Genomic DNA, 12,460 nt, shown 5'->3' with positions numbered 1-12,460 from the left:
ATAAATACACGATCTTGCTCACTACCCCATTTAAAACCCACATATTTTTTAACAATTTCAGTGAGTGGTGCGGCTAGTGTACTGAAATCTTTAACAAATCGGCGATAAAAACTAGTCAAACCATGAAAACTTCTTACCTCAGTGATTGACTTAGGTGTGGGCCATTCCTTGATAGCCTTCAGCTTTTCCGCATCCACCTTAATTCCTTTTGCACTAACAACATAATCAAGGAACACAACTTTGTCCATGCAAAAAGAACATTTCTTTAAATTGGCATATAGTTTTTCTTTTCTCAAAACAGCAAACACACAATTCAAATGATCAATATACTCATCTAAATTCTTGCTATACACCAAAATATTATCAAAATAGACCACAATAAATCTGCCTATAAATGCATGCAATGCATGGTTCATTAACCTCATGAATGTACTTGGTGCATTAGTTAGACTAAAAGGCCTTACCATCCACTCATACAATCTATATTTAGTTTTAAAGGCAGTTTTCCGTTCATCATCCTCTTTCATCCTAATTTGATGATACCTACTTTTCAAATCAATTTTTGTGAAAACACATGATCCATGCAATTCATCCAACATGTCATCTAGCCTAGGGATGAGATGTCTATACTTTACCGTAATGTTGTTGATAGTCCTGCAATCAAAACACATTCTCCAAGTTCCATCCTTCTTAGGCACAAGCAGCACCGGCACCGCGCACAGACTCATGCTCTCTCTCACGTCCTTTGGTCAGCAACTCCTCAACTTGCCTTTGAAGCTCCTTTGTCTCCTCCGGATTACTCCTATAGGTTGGTCGGTTAGGAATTGTCGCACCTGGCACAAAATCAATTTGATGCTCCATTCCTCTAATAGGTGGCAATCCACTAGGAATATCATTAGAAAACACATCCTCATATTCCTGCAACAGAAACAACAATACTAGGCAAAGATTTGTCAAGTTCGTTAGTATTAAAACATACCTCTTTGTACAAGAGTACAAAATATAGGTTGGTTTGTATAAAAAACACTTTTGATGTCACTCGCCTTATCATAAAAACTCCATTGTTTTTTTTGTTTTTCTCTCATTTTTTCCACTATATTTTCTTTTCACTCTCTTTTTTGTTTTCATTCTCTTTTTTCTTTTCACTTTTTTTTTTTTTTCACTCTTTTTTTTTTTTTCACTCTCTTTCTCATCATCTTTTTTTGAACTCTTAGTGTCACAATTTTTTTTTCAAATCAATCTATTTTTTCAATTTCATTTGATCTTCATACATTTGTCTTGGAGTCAACGGTACAAGAGTAATGGTTTTATTATCCTTTACAAAAGAATGCCTATTCTTGAACCCGTCATGATTGACCTTTCTGTCAAACTGCCAAGACCTAACCAATAAAATGTGACTTGCATGCATTGGAACAACATCACAAAGTACTTTATCTTTGTACCTCCCAATTGAAAAAGAGACCAGTACTTGCCTATTTACCTTAACCTCTCCACAATCATTCAACCACTGCAACTTATATGGTCTAGGGTGTTTCAAGGTAGGTAAATTCAATTTTTCCACTAAAGTAGTGCTAGCCACATTAGTACAACTCCCCCCATTAATGATCATACTACATACCTTATTGTTGATGTGGCATCTAATATGAAAAATATTCTCCCTTTGTTGTTCCATATCATCCTCTTTGACTTGGGCACTTAAAGCACGCCTAGCCACAAGTGACTCACCCTCCACTGGATACTCCACATTATCGTCACGAGCATCCTCAAGTAATGGAATCTGGTCATCGTCTCCCTCACTTTCAGTTTCCACCTCTCCAGCAATACGTGCGATCATGGTCCTTTTATTTGGGCATTGTGAAGCTATATGATCTACTCCCAAACAACGAAAACACTTAATATCACGATTACGAGTTTAGGATTCATTTTTATCTTTGTTGACATTGGGAGCTTCATCTCTCCTTTTTGGTGGTTTAGTTTTGGACTTGAAAACAGCCCCTTCGTCTTTCCTCCCATTTGAACTCCATGAAGTAGAGGAGCCCGGATTTTGAAATGATCGAGTTCCTTTCCTTTTAAGCTGTCGTTCAACCTTTATTGCCATGTGCACCATGTCCTCCAACTCCACGTAGTGTTGCAACTCCACCACGTTTGCAATGTCCCGATTCAGCCCATTCAAAAATCTTGCCATAGTAGCTTCTCTATCCTCCTTTACATTAGCTCGAATCATGGAAATCTCCATGTCTTTGTGATAGTCATCCACGCTCTTATAGCCTTGAGTAAGACTCTGTAATTTCAGATATGAGCCCTATAGTAGTGACTAGGAACAAACCGCCTTCTCATGGTGGCCTTCATTTCATCCCATGTCTCAATAGGCCTCTCATAGTTTCTCCTTCTATTCATCACAAGTTAATCTCACCATATAATAGCATAGTCAGTAAACTCAATCACAGCTAGTTTTACCTTTTTCTCCTCGGAGTAGTTGTGACTCTCAAAGATGAACTCTACTTTCTTCTCCCATTCCAAGTACACTTCTGAATCATTTTTCCCTTGGAACGATGGTATCTTCATTTTGATGTTTTCTAGGTTTCTGTCGGTCCCATCTTGCCATTTTGGATCTCTTCGGAAACCTCTACCACGCCTTTCTCCCCTTGGCGCAAACCTGCCCTCATTGTTCAATGAAGCTTGTTCTTCTTCATTTTCAAACTCATCGTCATAGTAGTCATTAGAATCATCCACATGCGCACGCCTTCCTTGCCTTCTAGCATTAGGGGCTCTTTGGGGATGCTCCTCATGCAAAGAAGCAATAACAGCGTCTTGCCTATCCATCCGATCCTGAATATCATCAAACACCACGTTCATACGTTCAAATTGTTGTTGCATAGCCTGCAACATGATGGATGACTCCTCCCCTCCTCTATTTGATGCTTCGCCCCTAGAAGACATAATTTTGAAACTACAAAGAAATGTTAGAAATAATTCCTCACAATACTCTCTCACGTGTTTACATTCAAATTATGTCACTCACACTCATGTTTCACTCTTAAATTGGCTTTTTCTCGATATTAGTCTCACACTCTCTTGCCTTTTTCCACTTGTAGCTTTTCCTTTTCAGTTCTGCTTAAACTAATAAACTTGATCAAGAAATTCAACTTGTAATATTTAAATTAATACCAATGGCAAGAAAATATGACAGAAACACTAAATCAAAGAAAGAGGATAAAAGAAAATAATATTTTGGTCTGAGAGAATTGAAACTACAAACAATTTTTTTTTTTTGGTTTTCTATTTCTTTTCTAAAGTTTTTTTTTTTGGGAGCTTGGTGCACGATTTTAACTTAGTGCACGTCACAAAATAAGAACGAGGAATAAAGAACACAAAAAGAACAAGACAGGATGATAACAGGAAACAAAAGATAAAGGGAAAGAAAATTGATTTTAGAACCTGTGCTTTGATACCAAATGATGCGAATCTCAAGTGACACGCTTTGAGACCCAACAAAAATATTGGAATACTTGCCCAAGAAAACTAAAATTCAGAATTTTGATAGAAACCCTGACCCAATGTTTATAATCGAAACGCGAACCAAAGGTATAAGTGTAACACCTTGACCCAATGATTATAATTGAATCACTAACTAAAGGTATAAAGTTTGAATGCCACAAGGAAGAATCCCTGATAAGTTCACAGTTCTTGAAGAACCAAAAGAAGAGCAAAGCCTCACATTTTTTGATTTTTTATTCAATAAATCTCCCTATTACAATGAGTGCATGCTATTTATAAGACATGTCTGAAAATAGAAAATATAAAAAACGTACTAAATAATAAAACTCTAAATAAAAGTTGATTTGCTCTGAAATTAGCAAATTTAAAATAGGAAAAATAGCTAAAAACGTTCTAAATAATAAAAGCCTAAAATTAAGGTAGATCTGGTCCAATATTAGATGCTCCAGACTAGGAAAAATATCTATTAATTGATATGGAGTTGAAAAATCAATCAGCTATTAATCCACGCCATAAATAACGCCCAATTAAGCCAGATTAGCTATCAATAGCTTGGATTAAATTTATTACGTCTTCATCTTCCTTTGAGCCAAGCTTGGAATGTCCTCCGTTAGAATCAGCCAAAATCTCTTGAATCAACTCATTAAGTACATTTTTGATATTCTTGGATCTTGCTTTAGTAATAGGCCTAACTGGAACATGCAATGGATCCTTGAATGCTTGTTGATTCTCATCACCTAGGCAATTAGAACTAGGATTTAACAATCTTTTATAAACAACCTATTGTACTCCTTGAGGAGATAGTCGATATTTTGATAAATGAAAAAAAATGGCCGTTTGATCTCTCTTTGGTTTGGTGTTGACTTCAGGTTCACTCTAAGTGTCAACTCCTAGTGGTTTCCCTGCTTGATGTTGACTCTAAGCCAGGTCTAGATGCTGACTCTTAGGTCATATCTATTTATTTTCCTTTTGTTTAATTTTGTTTTGGGTTGTCTTGAGTCAGTTTTGGTATTAGAGCAAACACTGTCCATTTGAAGCATCATCACAGTCACGAACTAGAAAAGTATTTTTAAAAAAAACTTATGCTGTCATTATTTTCCACCCATCCACCCACCACCCCAACCCACCCCATAGTAACTCAGATGTCAAACCAAACAGATAACCTACCAAACTCCCAGGCCCACCGTGAATCACCAATCTCTCCTTTCTCAAGCCATATTGCCACCATTGACATAAACATCCCAACCAGTTAAAGATCCCAACCCCACTGCCACATATCCTAAGTCCACACTCAAATCACCAACCCTTTGCAACCACGAAGATAGAGAAGAAGTCTTGTTGCTGCCGACCCCTGTCAAGTTGTGGCCTTCCTCAACAAGTCTCCCATCAACACGATCTCAAAGGTAACCCAATTCAGTCCCCTTCTGCATTATCCACTTTCTTTAGCCAAAAAAATATTCTAACCAACCCATTTTAGAAACCAACCCTTGACCCGGCCCATTTGTTAACACCTTTCTTTTACAACACCAGTTTTTCTTAAAAAAAATTAAAAAACAAAAAAACAATTCGAGCCCAACTTCAACCCAGCATTGACCTTACCCAACTACCCCATTGAAATAAATACATGCCCACAATCTGATCAGTCTAGTAAACATCAGCCAATAAGATCCTTGTTCATTGAGTTATTATGGCAATATCAAAAGCACCTTATTTTGATGTTTGTAAAACTAATCCATGGGATTTTGTTGATTGGATGAATGGGATGGGGCAATTCTTTGAGCAAGCAAATTTTGCGGATAATCTAAAGGTTAGGTATGCAAAGTTTAAGTTAAGAGGTGGAGCACAAATGTTTTGGGAGGGTCTTGGAGCTATGTAAAGTATGAACCTGCCATTAGTATGTGGGAAGATACGAAAGCAAAGCTTTGTGATGAGTATTTATCACCATACTTTCGAGCTAAGTATCTACCCCAATCTCAGTGTGGTACTTTTCAAGTTGAAGCAAATACGATGAATCCTCATGCCATTTCATGTCCTCAATACACTTTTGAATAATCTACGGCAAAGAATTATCTAAAAAGCTCATGAAAGGTATTCAAGACTTGATTGCTCGTGAAGTTTGCTTAGCACGTTACCACCATCACCTTTGTTCCATGCCGTTGCAAGCCCCCAAGACTCATGAGAGCCACTGTCGAGACTTCACTGAACCCAATTGTGACACCAAGCTCAACCCAATCCCGTAAGGTAACTTGTAAATAGCCTGTGTTAAAATCCCAACACACTTCTCTTTGCAATACTCAATCCATATGACCTCACGTGATACATAACTTGTGCCCGACCTATTAACCCCAGCACCCGTTTAAAAAAAAAAAATAAATTCTTTACTTGACCCAATTTTCCCTTTAAAAGTCCACCCATCAGCCCCATTTCCTAACATATGCAAGCCTAAGCCTATTGTTTGACAACCTAGTACTATATCGAACCACAAAACCTTACCTGACCAAAAATAGAAAGTCAGAAAATTAAGTTCTAGTCTCCGTGTTATGTGCCTCTAAGTTGGAGTTGCAAAATGACTTCCTTTGATAGAGAACTTGAGAAGCAGCTTAAAGATAGAGAATTTGAGAAGCAAATTAAGGAGGCTGGGAATAGACTGCTTAACACTCCTTCCTCCATTGATGATCTTCTCACGCTTCTTGATAAAGTTGAAAATTTGTTAGCATATGTGGAGCAAGAACCATCCAAATCAATGCGAGATGCACTTTTACCCTCAATGAAGGCATTGATCACTAATAAACTTTTGAGACATGTTGAAATGGATGTGAAGGTTTCACTTGTATCTTGCATTATTGAGATATTAAGGATAACAGCACTAGATTCCCCATATAAGGACGAGCAAATGAAAGAAATATTTCAGTTGATTGTGGCAGCATTTGAAAATATGTCTCATGTGTCTACTCGCTCTTATAAAAAGGTGGTTCCAATTCTTGATACCATTGCAAAGGTCAAGTTATGCTTGGTGATGCTGGATCTTAACTGTGATGCATTGGTTGTTGAGATGTTTCAAAGTTTCATAAAGATAATTAGGTCCAACTATCCACCTACTGTACTTTTAGCCAAGGAAACAATTATGAATTTGGTCATAGATGAATGTGAAGACATTTCCTTCGATCTTCTCAGTTCAATTTTTGCTAGTGTAAGAAAGGAAAATCATAATGTCGTGGAAATTGGGGGAGCAAATAATTACTAGGATTAATGCCCAGCTAGAAAATATAATGACACCTACTCAAAAACAACGCAGCAAGCTTGAGGGTGCACATGATGTGAAAGTTGAAGTTGTTGAATGTGCTTCAGATCAACCCTCCATAGTGCTTGAATATCTATATCTTGGTGAAGTCGAAGAGGTTAAAAGCGCACTATTTCCTATGGTTCATAAGGTTCAAGATGAGATTATATTGATTCTACACATTGATTTTGTTATTCCAAATGAGTTTGATGTGGTGGAATTCAAGGTTTTTCTTTTCCCTGTGCTCCCTGAGGTGATTCCAGACTTGAAGCAAGTGTTACTTGTTAGCATCCTAATCCTTCAATGCTTTAAAACTATATAGGTCGAGTTTTTTACAACCAGAGGAGAATAATGTGGGAGAGCAAGAAGATTTTTATTTAGTATTATTTATGTTTGCAAGTCAATTGTATTTTTATGTTTTAGGTCTTAGTAGTTTATTAGGCTATTAGTATTTCAATTTGGAAGCAAGTTTATTTTTGTAATAAGGCAATTAGAATTTCCTAGCTAATTAGAATTAGGGTTTAGCAATCTTCTATTGTACTCCTTGAGGAGTTAGTTGATATTTTAATGAATGAAAAAATGGTCGTTTGGTCTCTCTTTGGTCTAGTGCTGACTTCAAGTCTATCTTAGATGCTGACTCTTAGTGGTTTGCTTGCTTGGTGTTGATTCCAAGCCAAACTTGGGTGTGGACTCTTAGGTCATATCCATTTATTTTTCTGTTGTTTAGTTTTGTTCCAGTAGTCATGCATCACTATTAGTTTCCCATCTTTCATCTGAAAATAAGGGAGGAAAAAAGATGGAAAAAGGATCAAAGGAAATTTGCAAACAATGGAGGTAGGGAAGATGGGAATGATTATTGTGGTTAATGAAAGCAGAAGTTTGGGGATCTTCCATATATGTGCATTGTGTAGTTGGTGTGGTGGGGCACAAGAGGTGTGCTTACCTTCTCCTTGTTGCCATGCCATCAATTGTGACATTCCTGGTCTTTCAGCTTCTGTTGTTAGAGATGTTGGGGGTGGGGAAATGGGGAGGTTTAATTGGGGCTTTGATAAGCTTGGTGGGGTTCTTACTCTATGAGATGGTGGTAGAGGGATGTCTACAAATCATGTGGTTGTTTGCTCTGATTCCTCTGAATAGTGGCATATAAATTTTGAGATAAAAAGAGTTGTTTGTATGGAAAGCGGCTCCCTTCCGATTAGGGCTATAAATGAGCCGAACTTTGTCGAGTAGTGAATGTTCAAACTTGGCTCGACAACAGAAGTAGAATGTTCAAGCTTGATTTGAGCTTGAATCAAGCCTATAAATAAAGTTCAAGCTTGAGCTCATTATAAAGTATAAAAACTTAAGCTCAACTTGGCTTTTCTTGATTCATTAGTCAAGTCAAGCTCGAGTTCAATATCATGCTATCCAACTTGAGATCTAACACAAGTATATTATCAAGCCCATATCAAGCTTATTATCTAACCTATTTGGTTTGGATGAGTGATTTGAACTCCTAATTAATTAAAATCTTAGAAAAATATGAGTTTATTTGTAAGTTCACATCAATCTTATTACCAAACCCATAAATAAGCCTATGCTCAACTTGTTTTGTATCAAGCCATAATGTTCACGAGCTTGTTCATGAATAATTTTTTTTTTTTTACTTGGGCTCGGTTTCTTTATTAAAAAAGCCTAAACTAAAGCTTAAATTTGGCTTGTTTATAAACAAACAAACATAAACAAGTATTATATTGAGCCAAACCCAAGTTGTTTATGAATGACTTGGTTAAGTTACAGCCCGGCCTACTTTTGATTCATGAAGACCATTTGGAAAGAATGTTGTAGTCCTGATTTTGAGAACTCTCTAAATGAGATTGAATCTATTTTTCTTCATAGCTAATCTTCTATTAAAGCCTCCAATCCTCTGTTCAACCTTTTTCATCTTTTCTTATGAAATTCTTTATCTCATAAAATCCGGTATTTTTCATTGTTTTTTTCATTGGAATTCTTTATCTTTTAAAATTCAGTAATACTTCCCATCTACTTAGTGATGCCTGTTTGTCTTTCTATATTTTCACAGCCTTTGAACTGTCAACCAATCAAGTGATTTATCTGTCTCCAAGAATCTTTATGCTTTGACTAATCCAGTTGTGTGGCCTAATCTTTTGTTTGATGTACTATGGTAGAGAGCTTCTAGAGTCAATTGTAGACAATTTTTTGATAATTTGATATTTAGGGGAGGGGAGATTTGAACCTTGGACATCTTCGTTGGACTTGAACCCATAATCTCACTCTTCACCAGCCACTTACAAGAGGAGGAGGTGCTAGTTAAGCTTGAGCTCATTGTTTGAGTGAGGTTATGCCTTCATTTTTTTTTTTTTTTTATTTTATTAATACTGATGAGTCATATTTATCTTGTCTAAAATGAATGCCCACACCCCCACCAAATTTTTTTTTGGCGGCATAATTGCTTGATGTTAAAAATGAAGAACCCCACTACTTGTAACAATTGAATTATCAAAAAAAAAAAAAAAAATGATGTGGTGTTGTAGGCTCAGTGCAATGTACAAAAAATATCGTATGATAGAGGTGGATTACGGGTGTCAATGAGCTTTGATTTTAAATGGCGTTTCCTTCTTCCACAAGCATGCAGGGAGGATGAGGTTGTGGGTTCAACACCCACTTGGTGCATGTGTAATTTACCAATAAAAAATAGAGCTGAATTATGTCTTATGCGTCATATGCTAAAAAAACAATGTGGGTGGTCAAACAGGCAGGACAGAAAGTGACCCATTACTGAATCGACAGGTTTGCATAGGAAATCGCTTCATCCGAATAAAATGTAATAAAGTTTTAAACCGTATTCAAAATTTTGGAATATCCCTAGAAATAGAAAACAAGCAATGTTTGTTACTTGTGACCTAACATCCTCGGTTCAGGTTGTTGGCTTAGAAACCTGCATGGATCAATTTTTGTTCTGAAATGGATGAATGCCATCAAATTACCAAAGCTTGGAGTTGAATAGTTGCTAGTGATGGCACTTCGGTGATGTCTATCAAGCTATCAAGGAATGAATGTCCAGTCCTCTCTTACAGATATATCAGCTGAGTTTTGTTGTGCGTAGACCTAGATTCTATGTGCTGATGTCAGGAGTGAAATGAAGGTTATAGTTAATTTGGCATAAGAGTTTCTATAGGTGGCTGTGGTTTCCATGTCCTTCAGGATGCCTAGCCTTGTCATCACTAGATTGGTTCGGTCAAACCTCTTAAAGTCTTTGTTTGGTTCCAACTCTGTTCTCAGTGCAATTTTTTTTCTTCCCTCCACTTTTCAGGCAGTTTATACTTGGAACAGCTAAGTAATATATAATGCACGTGCACACACTTGTACTATTGAGAAATAAACGCAAAGTTTTTACCCTATACATGCAATGCTATTCACAGTTCCAGTATGAGCAATTTTTAAAAATAATTTGGACCTAAAAGTTCAAGTAAAACTTTAAACATGTCTGCCTTTATACAATTTATAGATCTCTTTAATATTAAAAGATACTGTATGTTTGTTAATTTGTGAGTAGTTGTGAAATTCTTTTAATAAAATATATTTTTGCTGCAGAGGCATACCAGAGCGGTCAATTGCAGGAAATACTGGAGAAGGCAATGTGTTCTTGAAGCTTTTCAGTTGGGCAATGGTATAATAATTTCACTCTTGACTTGCTTGGTGATTGAAAAGTGTATTGTATAATTCATCATTCCTTAAAATTTGTTTGATTACGGCCCAAAACATATACCTTGTATTTGACTACAAAATAGAAATCTCTATTTGACAACGACAGCTTACTATATGTTGCATGTTAATCACCTGCGAATCGATAGTATTATATATGTTCTGTTACAGATAGAGGTCTGGTTCACTAAAGTCATTGACCTCATTTTGTGTGTGCGTGTGTTCCCATGTATACCTTACCCTACATGGCTGCCAACTTTGATTGTGGACATTAGCACTTAGCATCCTCTCAAAGTTTTGGACTAATTTAATTCCTTAGCACTCTCTAGGTCTATCTACACTTTCTTTCTCTACGACCTCAATCTGACCACAGTGCCTCACATACAGAATTCAATTTTAATTGCGACATTGTTTTATAGATCAAGTAACAGTTCTTAAAATAGAATGTTTGAAGATTTTGGAAAAACTAGGACGATTATAGAGTGATTCTCACACTGCAAAACCAACAGTCGAAACCTCTTGCCAAGATTTGGGCTTGACAGAATGATATTAGAGCAACTTCTAAGAGACGGGATGGTGGGTAGGTCTCACGGTGACATGTGGTCCTTTAAAGAGTAGATTGTGGGGATCCAAAAGGCGGAAAGGCATCTTGAGTGAGGTGAGGGAAAAATCTTGACTGAGTTCTACATTGTAGGGAGAGGTCTTAAGCCTTATGTGGAGGGCTTTGGGCTCTAGAGGCCTTTTAAAACCTTGAGGGATGAGACAATGTGTCACTCTCAAAAAGGATAATATTTTACTAATGAAGAGTTTTTGCGTGACAAAAATCACTAGGTTGTGATGTTTGAAGAAAAAGAAGAAGAAGAAAAAAAAAAAACCCTAGCATAAGGTAGGCATGGGAAATTAATCTCTAAATGACCCGCTTTGGCACAAAGCTCGCATTCCAAGTTTGGTTTTCTAGATAAGATCATTTGATCCCACAATAAACAAGAGACATATCAAGCTAAGCTGGTATACACGATCCTGACACAAAGCAAAGGGTCAAAAGAGGAATGATTTAACAAAAGAATATGGCAGACTTTGTGGAAGCTAATGATTCTATGCATGGAAATTCTATATTTACAATATTTTCATAATAATTTAATAACAATAAACTCTATGTCCTAAGTTGTTACTGGTTTAAATCTGAGCCCACTACTGAAATCAGTTTTTTGCTCATCAATAATAGTTAATAATAACTTGCCACATAAAATTTGTTGTTAAATTATTTTAGACATAATATTTATGTCCTCTGACCCAAAAAGTACAATTTGAAAGGGGATATGAAAAAAGCCGGTTACATAGAGTTGAATCATGGAGTAATTTCTTGTATTATATTATTCATATAATAGTATATTAGGAAGGAAAATTACACCAATTATATAGTTGTCCACTTGTGCCACTGCCATCATTTTAAGAAATTAAAGTATACATGTTTGTTTTTGTTATTATTATTGTACGGGGTTAAAATTCGAGGCCCAATATAGGATTGGGCTTGGATCAAGGCCCACTATAATCAATTTGTAGAGATGGGTATGTGGACCAACACTTTGACTCCTAAATGATAATCTGTATCAAAGAGAAAAATGAAGGCAGCAAGATTAGGTTTAATCAAGTTGATTAAGGATAAAAAGTTAAATGTATCTTTCCTCGGAATGGCTAAGGAGCCTTTTACACTTGATGGGTTACAAAGGTAAATGTTTATTCTTACAAAGATAAATGGGTTTCGATCACTGTTGACTAGGAATCTCCTCCTTTTATAGTGATCCTGCTCCAATCCTGACCCTCCACATGGAGGATCCCACGCACGCAAGAACATAGACAGATGTAGTTCTTCGACATTTTCAAAGATACATTATCCAAAATCAACCCTAGACATGTTCTTACCCCTTCTAAGGTGTCAGGTTTTCATCTAAACTCATCCCATAGCAAAACCCAATT

At 36.5% G+C, this 12,460-nt stretch overlaps 1 protein-coding gene across 5 annotated transcripts in view; it reads left to right on the top strand.

Annotated features, from left to right (window-relative positions):
* LOC112034112 (monothiol glutaredoxin-S14, chloroplastic) overlaps nucleotides 1–10,586 on the top strand; it is an 18,852-nt gene extending 8,266 nt beyond the window's left edge. For 3 of the 5 annotated variants that reach the window (XM_065760126.1, XM_024066893.2, XM_065760127.1), the window contains one exon: nucleotides 10,373–10,586. Coding sequence is in view for 3 of the 5 variants with exons in the window: in XM_024066893.2 (XP_023922661.2) it covers nucleotides 10,373–10,428 (56 nt within the window). In the remaining 2 variants the exon portion in view is untranslated. Of the gene's footprint in view, nucleotides 1–8,996; nucleotides 9,117–10,372 lie in introns of all 5 variants that reach the window. The other 2 variants (XR_010623673.1, XM_065760125.1) reach the window with 2 other exon arrangements.
* Nucleotides 10,587–12,460: the final 1,874 nt, after the last annotated feature.

Source organism: Quercus suber, unplaced genomic scaffold (assembly GCF_002906115.3).
Source record: "Quercus suber isolate HL8 unplaced genomic scaffold, Cork oak 2.0 scaffold_354, whole genome shotgun sequence".
In the NCBI taxonomy this organism is placed as follows: domain Eukaryota; kingdom Viridiplantae; phylum Streptophyta; class Magnoliopsida; order Fagales; family Fagaceae; genus Quercus; species Quercus suber.
Note: the sequence above shows the minus strand (reverse complement) of the source record. Positions and strands in the feature narration are given on the sequence as shown.